Below are 17,177 nucleotides of genomic sequence, written 5' to 3'. Positions count from 1 at the left end.
TGGTCGACGAGACCACGGCTTTCTGGCAGAGTGAGGGCGGCATCCAATGCCTGTGCCTCCTCTGCTGCGGCTGCAGAATCTAACACAATAATATGTGGATGTCTCTCCACACAGAGTCAGGGCTGACCCAGCGGCACATGGATTGATTTAAAAGCAGGAAGTGTGTGTGTGTGTGTGTGTGTGTGTGTGTGTGTGTGTGTGTGTGTGTGTGTGTGTGTGTGTGTGTGTGTGTGTGTGTGTAGTGACCTCTGCAGCAGATGATCAGACATGATGACTAACATGGCCGGGATCCGGCTCTGCTCAAGCTCACCATTGATCCCATTTGGCCCAGTCTATAGGATACAGCTGGTCTCCATTAGGGTTTACATTGTCTCTGTCTGGTTCTACTCAACTTTGCTGTGTCTCTGAACAGTTGTCCCTCTGGGTGAGCCTGACTTAAAACTTTCGAGCTTCTTATTCTTCGATCTGTCTTTCTTCCACCCTGATTCCAAAAACAGTTGGGATGCTGTGAAAAACATAAAACAGAATGTGATAATTTGCTCTTTTTTCATAAATACTCAATTGAAAACCGCACAAAGACAATATATTTAATGTTTTCCTCATCAGCTTCATTGATTTTTGTACACATCTGCTCATTCTGATGCAGGAACACATTTCAAACACGTTGGGACAGGAGCAACTAAAAGCTCCAAAAACACCTGTTTGGAACATTCCACAGGTAAACAGGTTGATTGGTAATAGGTATCATGATTGGCTATGAAAGGGGCATCCTGGAAAGGCTCAGTCGGTCACAACCCAGGATGGAACGAGGTTCACCACTTTGTGAACACATGATTGGAAAAGGAGATTAAGATTTACATATGAGCTCAGGAACACTTTGTAAAACTGAAGTCAGTAAACACAGATCATCTGCATTCAAATTATTTACATTTTCCACAGCACCCCATCTGAGGCTTCCACCTATTTAAATCTTTGCTCTTTGCATTACTGCTGTTGCCTTGTCTCTGTCACATTTTTGCAGGACTATATAACCATCAAACACTCCTGCTTTGAATGCCAGCCTTATCCCCTTCGCTATTTTCAAACATGACTGGTGAGTGACAGATGAAGTACAGTATTTGTGTTTTATCCTTCATAAAACCCAGAGCTGGAGAAGCGTCACACCTGATCGGTATTTGGGTGGTTAATCTGCGCCTCGCAGAGAAATGCCATCAGCTGAAATCAAAATGGAACACCGCCGCTCTTTCCTTCATGGCCACAGATGACAGCTTCACAGCAATCATCTTTTTTGTGTTGTTGTTTTCCAATAGCTTGTGCACCTTTACTTCCCTGAGCCCCAATATAGAGTTATAAACAGGCTCTGGTGTCCTCAGTACTTAAACCAGCCAAGATTTCAGATGGCCGGGCAGTGAGGGATTCAGCTTCAGATGTCTGGCGCCCCTCAGAGTCTCAAACATTTAAGAGTTGTTGAGTCATCGGCAAACGAAGTCATTTGCCTATGGCAGCTCCTTCATTACTGCCTCCAAATGAAATATCAGCCATTGTGTCTGGTCAAATTAAATTTGCAGCCAGTCCTCTTAGGTGCTAAATGCATTGATTGTTATATAAACTAGTCATTTGCAAGGCCATTTGCAGATTACCTGCCCTGCATTGCCTGGTGCATTGCTGGGATGCAGAATGGGTCGATGTCGCCATCTAGTGTTAGGGAGGGGGACTTGCACTGTTAAAAAAAAAAAAAAGTCCATCAGAACAAATGCTGATGATATTCTGAATCCAGTGATGTGACCTCATTTTAAATATTGCATCCTTGGTGACTGTTATACCCTCATTATAGACATCACAAGCCAGTATAATCATTTGTGTCAAAAACAAAGCATTGTCTCACCTCAGCTGCTCATTGAAATTCATCAATGAAAACACTGGCAACAAGCTACAAAAACAAAGCGAGTCAGAGGTCCTTCACTGTCTTTTAAATGAGACAATCTCACAGATCAAACCCCACGTCTACCTAAGAGGGTGTTAACTTGTAATTATAGCACTGTTTGGTGTATTTGTTAACCTTTGGCTTGTAGTTGAAACTGCCCAAATGATTCTTGAAACACTTTATTCTTACAAAAGCAACTCACAGTAGAAAGTAGATGTTCTACAATTGTGTGTTTAACAGGTAAAGAAATATTACAAATGTCTATGTGAGACAGGCAGCAGTATTCATTTATATTTCCTCATCAAGTGTTCCTCTCTCTTATTCCACCTTTCCTACAGAATGTTCTTGTGCATATACGCTCAGACTTTTTGGTGCTCCAGGTTTAACACTGAACTGGAAAATGCCACTTTTTGATTTGGGCTCTCCATCTAGAACAAATTTCAGCATACCCCAAAGTTCAAAAAGCGATTTAACACCTCCAGAAAATCCCTTTGTTGACCTCCTGTGGTTTAACTTCTCACCTTCCTGCAGCGATGCACAGAAGTACTCCAGGACCGCGTGATACCACTGGAAGTGGTAACCGGTGCTACGAAGCACACTTCTGACCACACCAATCAAGGCATGTGGCCAAAGGTGAAGCAGGCTTGGAACTTTCATCTGGAGAGGACAGCAAAAAAAATAGCTTTTCAGCCTTGTGTGAAGTTACTCTTTAAAGCCTGATTGCAGTGGGGCTTCCTCCAAGGAATCTAACAGAGAACTTCTGAATCAGTTGCAATTAATGGCAACACCCTATGGCAAGGTTACTATAAACAAATGAAACTATGGTTGAGATGGCGACAACTGCTCAAAATTAAGGCCATATTTGTGTATTATCAGGAGATTGTTCCAACCCTCCTCAAAAAATAAGTCTTCAACAGCATGAGCTCTGTCAGTAGTGATGAAGAATAGTGGGGGGTATTGTAACACTAGCTTTTACCTGCAAAAATTCTCCTTAATGCTGAGAAATTGGCCTGGCGGGTGGTGCTGTTATCAGCTAAGTCATCTCTGCATATCGTGTCCAGAGCTACCAGAAGTGCTATCAGCCTCTTATGTCTCTCTCAATAGGGATACAGCAGACGGGAGGGAACGCATAGAGCATCTGTCTCATCCATGGTGCATGGGGGATAGTGGGTGTTTCTGCCTTAAGGCAAACAAATCCACATCCACCTTTCCTAAAAGTGTCCAGATTCAGTTTTTGGCTTCAGCTGCCACGCCCACACCAGGGGCGTGCTCCCAGACAAACTATCCGGCTCTGCTTTCTGCAGGTCTGAGATGTAAAAACACCCAGAGGAGGTAGACATTCTCCAAAGCTTCACATCACAGCTCCTCTGCAGGCTTCGACAGCACAGTGGATAAAATGCTTTTTGTCGACGCGCACTCATATGATGCAGTTGTCAGTTCAAGCCGAAATATCCTCGGAACCCATCGGTGGCTTGAAGTGAGGCAGAACAATCGTTTCCAGTAGGATGATGTGGCATTCTTGCTCTGAAGGTGACACGCCACCTAGCGAGCTCATGCAGGCAGATCAGCCCCATTCTGTCATGGAGGTATCTGACACATGAAAGGTTTTTGATCTGTCGGACAGGATTCTCCAATAGTCCCTCATGGCTAACAGACCCAGTTGCAATCTGGTAAACAGTCTCTGCAGGTATTTCGTGCAGCAGTCGTGGTCAAACCACAGGGGGCAGGAGGGTCTGACTCAGAGGGAAAAGAGATGACAGGGGCCTCGTGTGAGCAGGGACCACAAAAGATACCAGAACGAAGAGCTGTGGGTTTTGGGAGGGGTCCATAGAGAAAGCCTCAGGTCCAGAATCTTGTTCTTCGCCCCTGACAGGATGAGCTGCCAGCGGCTCCTATCGATCCTGTTTCACAAATGTTTCACAGGCTTCACTCACCTCCAAGCTCATGGTCCAGGGATTATTCCAAATTTACCTTATATCCAAACAGCAGCACCCTGGCACCCGAGGCTGCCCTTTAAGCACTGGAATGACTGTATTCAGGGCAGGCAGGGCTAAATACACATCTGAATATAGTCAATTAAATGCTGATGAAACAATAGTTGTATGCAACGTAGACGCCTTAAATGTTAACCTTTCAACCAGATTTAGTCTGGTTTGGATAGACTTACTTACCCATAATTTTGATTTAAATTGCTTTTGTAGTTTCTATTTTTATTTCTGATTTTCTCTCTACTTCCAATTATTTATTTTTTTCTTTCTCCATTTGTCTGTACTCATTTCTGTCCTTGTGCCATTACAACAACCAAATTTTCCCTCGGGGGATCAATAAAGGCTCATTTCATCTTATATTATCCAATTTTAGACATCCAGACACATTTTGACGTGCAAATCATCAAATCAGTGCTCTTCCTGTTTGAACAATGGTACACACAATGGTCTCATTAAAAGATCCTCATCTTATTTCTGCTGGAAAGCAAAACAGCAGATTCACTGCAGCATCCAAACAGAGGCCACGAAGTGCAAAACAAAGTCTTCCCAGTTACATTTAACAATATTACATTACGTGACATGTGAAATGTTTTCCAAATATTTGAATTGCTTTCCATATTGCATGTTTATGTCTCTTTCTTTTGCATCTAAACTCAGCACAAACATGAAATTTGGAGTCTTTGAGGATTCACAAAAGCTTCTTGCAGTTAATGCAGGTACACACAGACCCTACTTCTGATGACCCCTTTAATGTGTAGCAGCTACAACATCAAAATCTACTCATCTGTGAAGTCACGAGTTGTGAAAGTTACCATCTGAGAGGGAAAAAGACACAATCCCAGAGTGTAACGATGGATTATGGCTTTGAACTGTCGATGCTGTGACTCATGTTGATAGAGCGTTGATGGAGTGTCAAACTGAATGGGATGTTGTGAGTAGTAAGGCGACTAAATTATACACTTCACAACACATGCTATACTGAGCCGGTCCAAATGGGTCTGAGATGCCAGAAATAACACAGAGGACTGGAGGAGACAGCAATGTTGTTTTCTGTCTTCATGTTCCACAACATGAGGAGTAAAGAGGATTTTACGGTTGGTCATTCAGTCCACCAATTGAAATACCTCAACAACGACCCCCCGACTTCTCCACAAGCTCCATTATGACATTTTCTGGCAGATATCTCCACAAATATTTGCCACTTTGCTGCAGAATTGAGTGCTTATTAACAACCATTAACATGCAACCACACCAAACTGGGGGCCATGTTAAACATCATTTCTGCTCAAACGTGCTAAACATCAGCATGTTGGCATTTTCACTGTCACTGTCACTGTTCACTGTCATTTAGTTAAAAGCACCGCTGTGCCTGAGTGCAGCCACACAGAGCCACTGGCATGGCTGCAGCAGTCTTGTTTTAATTAATGGTTCGTATTTGAGTGACTCAGCACTTTCTGCCACGCTGCTATATTGTTTTCAACTAAATTGCAGTGTCTACATCTGCGTTTTGGATTACACTGCCTACAGTATAAAGTTAAATAAATTAAGTATTTAGGCTGCTATTACAATAAATTAAAAAGAGAGTCCACCCTAAAGCGATTAATCGCTGTGGAAAGCAGCTGTTGTTAATGTGCCATGTCTTTCTGGTTTGCTTGCGTTACTTGTTGCATTTTCAAATTCCCATGAAAAACCAAGCACATGTGCTGTGTGGACAACGTGACACCGTACAAGTGTTTTCAAAGCACAGATAAGAGCAATTTTCTGCAAGTTAGATATCATCGATAAACATCAGTGTTTTTAAAAAGCAGCTTAGTTCTTGCATCAGCTTTCATCTGCAGAGAAGTCCGTCATGGACGAGGGAGATATTTCCTTTTCTTCCCTGCACAGTATCCAATCAAATGCAGCTATTAGACGGTCGAGTTTTGACCTGCTGCCTCTCAACTCCTGTCATTCTCTTCTAAATTATTTCTCTCATCACGAACACATGAATGCCACAAGTTCACACTCATGCTCCAAGGTCACTGAATGCCACTACAGTTAGTTGATTGAATTAGTGGCTGCCAGAGTGGAAGATAAGGCAGGTGGAGAGAAACTGGGCTCAGTTTATTTACAGCTCTTCCAGTATCTCATTAGAGAATACCTCTTGACATATGTCTCATGCATGTGCTTGTACATGCTGTAGCATGAATTAACTTCTAATTCTAACTGCCTCTCAGTGATTGACACCTGAAGGTTTAATATCCACAAATGAGCCTTCTCCTCTCCTCTTCCTTCTGCCGGAGGCAACTTGCTCTTCATCCTCAGTCTTGGGAAAGTGGGAGCGAGAGAGGCATCAGAGGGCGAACGGCTTCTGAGATCAATATGTACCTCTTCCCGCAGGGCACCCTCAGCTCGCTCTCCCAACTGATTCCAGCTATTTAAGAATGTCTTTCTGGGGATCGGGCCCATTTCTTTCAATTAATGCTCCTTTCAGCCAGCCAACCATTAGAAGTCCATTAAAGCCCCTCCACCCAGGGAGAGTCAGTCAGCCTGTGCTGCTATGCTCCATCCTCTGATAACAGGAGCGTCTCAACAGCCACTGAGAAATAATTAACCTTTTAAATTGTTACCTTGGAGGTAGTTGTTTGTAGGATTTGTTTATTTCTTTTGTTCCTCGTAATTGGTTTCTTTTTGTTTCTCTCTACTTTGATGAACTTCAGACAGCATCGTATTGTCTTTTATGCACGGAGCAGCCTCCAATAATGCTCAAATAAACTCCTGACCCCTGGCTTGAATTACATCCCTCCAAACATTGTCTTTTTCATCTCTCTCTCTCTCTCACTGTCTTGGTTATTTCACAGGTTCTCGCCGGAGAGGAAGCTGACATCACCTCCAGCATGCTGAACACTGAGGACGCCGATACCCCTGCGGAGGAGCTGGTCTACCATGTTGAGGTGCCAATCAATGGGATGGTGGCGCTGAAAGAGGCGCCCGATGAGGACATCCTGAATTTCACGCAGTCCCACATAAACAGAGGGGAGGTCATCTTCATTCATGAGGGTGAGGCCACTCGGTTGAGCCAACAGGAAGTCAATGTTCAGTCGTATAATGCCTCTATTTGAAATGTTATTTCTTCGTATATCATATATGAATCAATGATTAGACTCTTTCTTAGACTGCTGGTATTACACCTACAGTGCTTAAACACCTTCTACAAGTGTCTGAGCTTTTAAGCCAAAATCTCAATACCTGGCAAAATTCTCATTAAGTCACTGGTATTGATCAGCAATCCCAACAGATATATTGTGGCCATTTAGCGTCATGAGACAGCAAAAATAGCACTTGAGAGTAAGTTATATTTGCCCCTTTATTGTGCCAAGTGAAGTCATTTTCATCAAGATTACAAAAGTAAGGCAAAAATCACATTCTGCTTTTATAATTAATGAACAATTAGTAGTAGATCTAAATAAGTCGGATAATCTAAATTAAAATGAAAGAGGAAAGACAGACAGGAGCTAACTGAATGAACAGAAAGTCACGTCTCAACTCCTCCCTTCCTGCAGGTGAGGAGTCTGGTGGTTTCAGTTTCACCGTGACAGACGGGGAGCACACGTCTCCTCTCTACCAATTTGTTGTCACGGCCAGGCCTCTCTCCATCACCATGGTAACACAGGAGGAGCTCATGGTATTTCCAGGTAAGCTGCCAATGTCCTTCAGACCCAGCCATTACAGCAATATAATAATAGGTCTTTTTTTAAGCACTCTGTTTTTCAGCCATGGTCAAAGCAGTTTGTAGAAACCTTACTTAAGTCATTACTGTGTAAGAACAAGTCCTTGGATTTTCCCTTTTTCCGCTGATGTTAATTTATCAAATGATAGCTAACTTGAAAATCCTTTTAACCACTGGCTGAGAAATTTTTTGAGTGCATGCATATAACATAAATCTTGGTATTGGGTGTCTCTATTATATTATAAATTATATGAAATTTTGCAGACTTTGATGGAGTGTTAGTTTTCAGTTTGATTAAATGTGCCAAGAGTTTGGTTGGTTAGGTTTATTTTAGCTGCTTGTTATACTGAAGAATGCTTCTGCTGCAGAACAGCAGCCACTATGGCCAAAAGTGGTAATTACAAGACACAACAGATTTGCTTTATCTTGACTCAGTTGTTTTAAAGACGATAATATTTATCTAAAACATGCTAAAATGTTGTGTAACAGCAGCACAAAAGAAACATCATGAAGAAAAGTCACTGATTAATATCAGTTACATGGTACCTATGCTAAGATTAGCCACTACAAGCTACTGCTAATGCCAGACCATGGAAGCTTGTAGCTGTAAAAGCCCTGAGTGCACTGAACTCAACAAAGGTGTATTTTATTGCTTTTTATTCATAAGAAGAGGACAGTGTTTTTATGTCTTACAAACATTACACAGTCTTGCTTTCAGCTTTCTCTTCCTTTTATAGTCAAAACTCAGTTGAAAATGTTCCTGTGCACCTCAGACTAGTTGTCTTGCTTCTTTGGAAATAAAATGTCATTTTGTTGTTGTGGTTAAAAAAAAACATCCTAAAATTACGAGAAGTGAAACTATTGCACGAGCGCAAGTGTCAGCACAGGAAATAAGCTCAGCTCTATTAAAAATAAACTTTTAAGCATGACATAGGAGATGAGTTTGAAAGCTTGGATAAAAATTTGGAGTGAAACTCTCCCCATCAGGAAACTCTTCTGCGCAGTAATGTGCATGAATTACTGTAACCACTAAAGTTTGAGGCAATTCCAGACTCTGCTTAATTTCACAAGCTCAGCTACACTTCCAAGAAGCCATTTTCCACAGAATCATCTCAGCACTCAGACGACCGTGTGTGTGTGTGTGTGTGTGTGTGTGTGTGTGTGTGTGTGTGTGTGTGTGTGTGTGTGTGTGTGTGTGTGTGTGTGTGTGTGTGTGTGTGTGTTCACAGGAAAAAGACAGCCTATCACAAGTGCCAATCTGGGGGCTGTAACCAATGAGGATGGAAATGAGATAAGCTACTCACTGATCCGCCCACCTCGTTTGGGAAGGCTCATCCTGGCCAATGACAGGAACCAGTTTGAGGAAATAAGCCGTTTCTCACAAACACAGGTAATTACTTTTCCTGTGTGTGTGATGCTGATGGTGTGTTTATTGGATGCATTTCTTTGACGAGGCGTTGTACTAATTCCCTTCCTCACTTCTTAAAATTAATGTTCTACATTAACCTTTAATGATAATAATAAATTATTAGTGAAGGTAAAAGTAAACACCAAATCAGTAAAATGGATTAAAGTCGAAAATTATAATAAAAAGCTTGTGGATAAACATTGCCAGAAAAACCAGAGGAAAAAGTGTCTTTTGATGAAAACTTTCTTCAATAAGCAGTTGCATGAAGGGGGCACCATGAGTTCAACTATTATTCATTTTCTTCTTGTCAAATAAATCCTCTCCACTTTCAGGTTTAACACTCCTATTAATAGCAGGTTTGTGTTACTCAGCAGTCAAAGCTGTTAAAGGCACTCCACTCATCTGCTGCATAGACCATCAGAAAGACATATAAGAAGATATAATGACACTTTAATGCATATAAACGCAGCTAATCCTCCTTTTCACAGACTGCTGCTGCAGAACTCACCACTCGTCCAGAGGTGGAAAAAGGCATTAAGATGCTTGCAGTTGCAGCTCTTGACTCGTGAATACTTTTAACGGTCTGCACAGAAATATACTGTTATTGCACATATTTTACTCAGCACTGACTTTTATTTACATTGCAGAAGTCTGAAGTGCAATAAACTCAGTCGGAAAGCTCACTCAGTTGAAACTACAGCCATTGCTTTGTGTTTGTATAAAAAAAACTGTAGTTATAAAGAAACAGAAAAACAACGGCACTGAACTGTGTGTTACATATTCCTAACAACTGATCTCTTATGAGATCTTCAGTGTCTGAATGACACTGAAAATCTCAGCTACACAACAGTCAGCATTGTTTTTATATTTCCTAACCTTAGTCAAGCAGTTTTAGATACCTAAACTTAACCAAATCCCTTAAAAATAGAGGTGGGAGACCAAAAATCTTTGGATCATTCAGGTGTGTCATCTTTAGGTATGAGGACTTGTTGTAGCTTTAAAGTGGATTGAAGAGCTAAAATTTAAAACATTTATAGAGAGACATTTTTGTAACATGGGCAATAATATCTCTTTTTATACACAATTTCTGAATAGGCTCGCTACTCTAACCATGACATTACAATAACCCATCCTGAGCACATTACCATCAATAACCCAGAGTATCCTAAAACTACTGATGGAGTTGTTGTTTTAATTATTATCAGTGGATTGTTTGTTGTATTATTATTTCATTCTGTACGGTAGCAAGTTTGTTATGTTATTGTGACATACCCATGCAAATATACTGCAGCACTGGTGAAATCCTTCTCAGTCAAGAACACAGCTTCACTGCTCAAGTTTTTCTAATCATCCCAATGTAGCCCTTAAATTATCATATATACTTCAGTCTCATACAAATCTCATAACAAACCTGCCTCTCTGTCTAGCTAATGCAAACAAGTTCTGCTTCACATAAAATGTAATTGTTTTTCATGAAATAATATATGCTGTTAAATTAAGTTTTTACGAAACATAAACAGATCATCTATAACTGTGCTCCATTCTGTACATGGATGCAATGTTTTAATTATCTGCATGTTTCACTTCTTCACCAGCAGGGGGCCTCATTCAACATGACATTGTGCCATTGTCATGAGCAGTCATGGTAATAACATGATCAATCTCCCTGTCAAAGCCACTGCATTTAATGGCCAGGGTTGGAGAGGATTAAAACACACACATATAAAGGCTACAGACAAAGAATAATACCAAGAGAAAAAAGAGGAATTTATGGAATTTATTCCAGCATTTCTTATAGCAAACACAGAAAACATGATATATTCAGATTATATGTAAAAAGGAGGAAAATTCCAGGAAAGAAAATTCTGAGAATAATAAAATATTTTTGGTTTTTAATGGTTGACACCAAGTGTTTCGAGAAAAATCTTCATCAGGGTGTGGTCCTTCTTTTCACAGAGCTCCTTTGTTCATTGAGTGCAGTGTAATATGGAGTTTTTCTCAGTTTACTCAGGTTACATTACCAAAAGAAAAATTATCTATAACAAACATTAATTATTGTATTTTTAGCATTTACTGGATTTGGTTTAGGATTTTGGGATACACAACTTGACTACTGTGCATGTACCTCAGACCCCGTGTTTTACTGCTATGGTTGCAGTATGTTCACAATCTCGTCTCGTCCATCTGACATCCAACTACACTCGGACGAGCGTGAGAACAAATTCCCTGGAAACTCCTCCATTTAGAGTGTGACAGTAAATTTAACACTACATTGAGTTGAAAAAATGATTTGAGTTATTCAGCAGTGTGTGTTTGCGCATGCATGCATGAATATACTCTTGCTTGCTTGCCTGTGTGTGAACAACAGAGACGGGGAGGGAGCAGAGTTGAGTTTAGGACACGGCAACCTCAGAGAGCGAACACAGGCCGTCACATTCCAGTTCTCAAACCCGGATCCCAGTACAGCTGAGCCAAACCACTGCTGCAGCCATTTGAGCTCCCATTTTACTGTGGTGCTCACAAACGTCAGAGGGAAAGAGAGCAATAAAATGTTTTAGCAAACTAAAATGTCTTCAAATCACTCAAGTTAAACCTAAGTCAGTACCAAGTGACTGCAAACTGGGTGTCATAGGCCCATATTGACAAGATATTGACAGATTAAGTCCAACAGTAAAGGGTGCCATAGATGTGTGTCCAGAATACTTATATTATGTGTTATCCACTCCAGTATGTAAACCTTGTAAATAGTGTTATTAAGAGTTTTGGTAAACTCACCATCTCCTGACTTTGCTTCCCCTCATGCACAGCTGGAGTCAGGAGCGATCTACTATGAGCACCAGATACCTGAGGATCCTTTTTGGGTGGCGAGAGACTCCATTGAGCTGACTCTGTCATCCCAACCGGCCCCAGACGTCCGTCACATCCTGCCTATCACCATCTCTTACTACGCTGCTCACAGCAACATCTCCTCACAGCTGTGGAAGAACAAAGGTAAAAGACTAATTGAGGGAGAGGTCTGCAATTAATACATTAGTTGTAATGGGTACCCTTGATTGAGGGCCCTCAGTTGAAGCAGGAAACACTGATTGACTGCAGTACTGTAGTCATGTGACTTGTATTCCACACTCTGGGATCGACTCAATTTACAATTCTTTGATTCAACATGTCTGTTTTCATGAGAATGTAAGTGACATTCATAAGCTCACCTGACATTTTTGCAGGTTTGTAATGTTTTGAAGTGACTTTATGTGCAGAAATTTTCCTAAAATGGTTCAAAGAAATTTCGATGGCAGATTGAGTTGAATTTGGATGAAATTTCTTCACGGATTCAACAAAACACCTTAATTCATCCAGCAGTCACAGCTCGGTGTTGAATCTTAAAATATCTGAAAATCACTCCATGATAAAACATGTCCATTCTAGTTAAATTCACTTTGACTTGTATTTCTGATTAATCTGCAGTTATACTGTGAAATTGCAGCTCATTCTTCATTTCAGTTTTTTCTATAGTTTTAGAATGACTTTTGTATATACTGTAATTTTTCACTGCCCCGGCTTCTTTTGCTGCCAAAACAACAAGCACCCTGCTCCATCTGTCTCTCCTAATGTGCCAGCAGCCTAAATGCACTGCACTGCATAATTAAATATCATCAGGAGACAGCCAAAACTGGATAGAAAGTATCTTTGGAAATTTGATGACATTTAAAAATTGTTTGTTTTTGTTGTTTCCACTCAGGTCTGGAAATTGTACAAGGCCAGAGGAAAGTCATTGACGATTCAATTCTGGACGCCTCCAACCTTCTGGCTACCCTACCTGAAGTTCAACGAGGCAATGCGGATGTGGTTTTTGAGATTAAGCGTTTCCCTGACCATGGCCGTATCACTCTTGATGGTCAGGACCTGCCACGTAATGCCCCATCCTTCATGCAGGAAGATGTAACTCAAGGAAACCTGGAGTATCTCCATGATGACTCAGGGGCCTCGTTTGACAGCTTCTCTTTCAGGGCCCGTCTAAAGTCTGAGGGTCGTGGTGTGGCCTCACCTGCCGAATCTGTGGTACTGGAAGAGGTCTTTAACATTTCAGTTAAACGGCGTGGCTCTGACCCCCCTGAACTAGTCACTACAGACATGCTCTTAGAGGTTCTTCAAGGCTCCATGACCATCTTGACCCAGAGGCATCTTAACACTCAAGATGAGGACAGTCCGCCAGATGAGGTGAATTTCAAAGTGACCAAAGCCCCTAGCAACGGTCGACTGGTTGACTCACTCACAATGGACCCCATTTCTGAGTTCACACAAGAGATGGTCAATCGTGGACAGGTGGGCTTCTACAGTGATGGAAGCCTTGCCGATGGCTTTGTGGAATTCATCGTGTCAGATGGAGGACATCAAACAGAGCCGTACACGCTCCACATCGGCGTCCTAGCTCGCACACTGCTTCTTGACAAAGCCCCTGAGATCAAGGTGAAGCAAGGTGATGATGAGACCCTGGTGACTGAGGAGATGTTGAGGGCCACGACCGGTGGCCCTGTTGAGGAGGACATTCTTTACAAGATCACAAGTGTCCCTAAATATGCAGCTGTCATGGTAGACCGGCAGCCTACATCTGCCTTCACCCAGAAACAGATCAAAGAAGGCAGAGTCAGCGTCCGCTTTGTCAAGTCAACTTCACCTCGAGACAGTGTTGCATTTGTAGCACGCAGTCGGGCTGCTAATGTCTCCTCTGTCCTTAACATCACAGTCCAGCCTCTGGCCAACATCGCTCAGGATCCTCTCTTACCGCAAGGTGCTCTTGTCCAACTGGACAGAAAGCTTCTGGATGCCACTCCCCTGGCAAACAAGACCAGAACCTCCCCCACATTCACAGTTATCCAACAGCCAAGGGGTGCTCGTTTTGTGAGGGCTGGAAGTTCTGGTGCAGGCCAGCCAGTGGACACGTTCAGCCAGAAGGACCTGGATGAGGGCCGTGTAGCTATGGAAATCCTAAATAGCTCTTCTGGATCAAGAGGTAGTGGCACTCGTGATGAGGCTCGCTTCCTACTCAAAGCCCATGGGGTTCCTCCTGCAGAATGTGTGCTTTCCTTCCAAACGGGTCCTTACAATGCCTCTGGGGTCTACCCTGCCACTCTATTGACGATTTCCTCAGAAGCCCCATCAAAGGATAGTAATGACCTCCCTGATGTGGGTGGGTCCCCTCGTGGTACTCCAGCTAGACCCCGCTGGGGGGGCAATATGGACTGGCCCCACGGAGATGCCCCCACTACAACATCTTCTGGTTCTGGCCCCCATGGCAATCCACATGTTTCCCGGCGCAGCAACTTTTGGTCTATTCTCATCCCAATCCTGGTAATCCTCCTCCTCTTGCTGCTGGCAGCCATCTTGGCCTACTACCTGATCCGTAAAAACAAGACAGGCAAGCACAATGTCCAAACGGCAGCATCCAAGCCCAAAAACGGAGAGGTGGCAGGTACAGAAACCTTTCGCAAAACTGACCCAGCCAACAACATCCCCATGTCCAACATGGACTCGAAAGACGCAGATCCAGAGTTGTTGCAGCACTGTCGGACAACAAACCCGGCCTTGAAAAAGAACCAGTACTGGGTCTGAGACACTTTGAGATAAGACACAGAGGGAGGTGGATCTTCAAGTGTTTGGAAGCCTCCGTAAATCATTCCTCTCAGTATTAAAGACCTTGCCACATCAGCATAAAAGAAAATAATTTTTTGACACCATTGGTTATCTACTTATCTCAACATAACTGTGGATAAGTTCTCAGGCAATGAAACACTGAATACTTATTGGCAAAGAAAGAGGCAGTTTCTTATCTAAGAAGGCTCATGCCATGTGTATTTATTTTAGTTTTATCATTCCTCTTTGTCAAAGGGCACAAATGAAGACATAAACATGCCACGTGTTTGCAAAAAGTATTTTGGGTGTGCTCTGTCATTGTATTCCATATGATATCATAGGCCATTATTATTCTTTTGAGTGGAGAGGTAATTTAAAGTCTTTGTGATAGTTCGGTTTTAGTTTTTGGTTCTTCAGGAAAGTTGATAAGCCTTGTATATAGATGATGAGGTAAATATATGCTGTATCATTGAGAAGATGAAAAACTGCCTCTTTGTGTTTTCTCTTTATTATGTTTTTAAGGTACCATTGTATTATGTTTCTCAGGGCTAAATTCAGTTTAAAGGAATAGCACAACATTTGGGAAAATAAGCTAATTCACTCTTTTTCCAAGAGTTAGATAAGATGACTGATACCATTCTCGTATCTGTATGTTAAATATGAATCTACAGCCAGGAGATGTTAGCCTTTAAGCTATGCTAAGCTAACAATCTCCACGCTGTGGCTGCATTATGCACAGAAAGAGGGTGGTATTGATCTCTAATCTAACTCTGTAAGAGAGCAAATAAGCCTAATTCTCAAAATGTCAACTATTACTTTGTCATCACACAATAACATTTCAGCAGTTTGACTTTTGTGTGGAAAGAATAAAGTTTAAGACTAAAAACAGTTAAAATGAAAAACTTGTTGCAGTAACTTGCATAGGTTTGATTGAATTTAGCTCAGAATCATGCCATCATCTGTCATATGTTATTATTTCTACATGCTTCCAAAGTGCTTGTAAATGTTCACTGGACTGGCACAGCACTGACCACAGAACTACACAGTCCACAGTTTGTAGACCACTGGCAGGACGTTATTTCGGTAGTACTGGTCCTTAACCCATCCGTATTGGCTGACAGGCAGAGGTGAGGTCATCTCATACTGGGATATTTCCAGTTTCCAAGTCTGCAATTAAGAATTCATAAAAGCTGGTTGGTGCCGGGGTGGGGAAAATGAATTAAATGCTCCACTGGTTGTGTTGCATTGATTTCAAGTGAAGACATCGACATAGTTCATTTTTAAGTTGCCAAAGCTATTTTTGATTTTAAGCATTCCATATGTAAGCTGAATATACAGATATACAGATTTCATATATTGAAATCCTGACATTTTTTGACTCTTTAGACTTGTTTTGTATGAAAAGCGTTACTGTAAAGCAGACTCCTATTGTTCCTCTTTGTTGTGATTCTGACCTGTGATGGTTAGCTGGCTGATGAATGTTGAGTAAGTGCTTAAGGTGAAGTAGAAAGTGTACAATGAGAGAAACAGATAACTTTATGGATCCACTAAAGAAAACCTTTTTTTCCTGAAAACTGTTTTGCTGTACGTTTCTCTTCTCATACTGTATACCGATGACACCTTATTCTTCGTTGTTCATATACTGAATATACAATAATTTCTTTGCAGTATTCATTTTATATTTTTATGGTGTTTTGAGAGCAAGAAATGTAGGTAGAGATTTTACAGACAGCACGGAGCTGATGTGTTATGTCTTACAGACAGCTGAAATAAAAATACTGTTTCCTCCTTCAAGATATCACATCCACACATCTTACCAGTTTTATGTGTAAATATTCTTTTTTTGAGTAAGATTTTTGGGCTTGATTAATGTCTCGACATATATATATATATCATGTTTTGCATCAGAGATATAGGTACATGTAACCACATTAAATTAGACTGATCAGCTGCAAAGTATGCCTGAGTGTGTGTGACTGTCTGTGTGTGAGTATTTGTTTGTGTAGATGCCCATCACTCCACTCTGTCACTCGTCTATTTTATGCTTACTGAAGGCTGAGTTCATCGCAGAGTTTCATCACCACCCCCTCATTTTTCATTATTTATTATTTCTGTCACTCCCCATGCATCAGTTCATATATACAAGCTGTGTGCTTTGTCAGAGATGAAGCTATAATGTGTACATCACAGGCACCTTTAAAAGTAATTGTAATTCAAAGCAATGTCCAGATTCTGGAACAAGAGAAACGTGTATTGCTGCCTCTGAGCTTGTTCTCAGCACTAATAGAAATAAAAATGTTCATGCAACAAAACCTGTGTTAAATGTTATATCAGCTGACTTTAACTAGCACAATATATCCACCATTATTCTTATACCATTACTCTTTTGTTTTGTGTTATGGCTGTTTTAGGTCTGCTTTGCTGATTTTTTTTTTTTTTTTTTTTTTTTTTTTATGATGCACACTTTCATTTTTGTTTTGAAAAGTGCTATATTTCTAACTTACTGTACATAATTTTACC

The 17,177-nt window shown here is 41.3% G+C and overlaps 1 protein-coding gene across 1 annotated transcript in view; it reads left to right on the top strand.

Annotated features, from left to right (window-relative positions):
• The window catches only part of cspg4 (chondroitin sulfate proteoglycan 4), a 69,154-nt gene extending 52,243 nt beyond the window's left edge, over nt 1–16,911 (top strand). Inside the window, exons 7-11 of the mRNA XM_070973126.1 lie at nt 6,753–6,951; nt 7,455–7,586; nt 8,851–9,011; nt 11,837–12,020; nt 12,766–16,911. Of these exons, the coding sequence (XP_070829227.1) occupies nt 6,753–6,951; nt 7,455–7,586; nt 8,851–9,011; nt 11,837–12,020; nt 12,766–14,636 (2,547 nt within the window). The 3' untranslated portion in view covers nt 14,637–16,911. The remainder of the gene's footprint in view (nt 1–6,752; nt 6,952–7,454; nt 7,587–8,850; nt 9,012–11,836; nt 12,021–12,765) is intronic.
• Nucleotides 16,912–17,177: the final 266 nt, after the last annotated feature.

Source organism: Chaetodon trifascialis, chromosome 10 (assembly GCF_039877785.1).
Source record: "Chaetodon trifascialis isolate fChaTrf1 chromosome 10, fChaTrf1.hap1, whole genome shotgun sequence".
In the NCBI taxonomy this organism is placed as follows: Eukaryota; Metazoa; Chordata; class Actinopteri; order Chaetodontiformes; family Chaetodontidae; genus Chaetodon; species Chaetodon trifascialis.
This window is presented reverse-complemented; position numbering and strand designations above follow the sequence as displayed.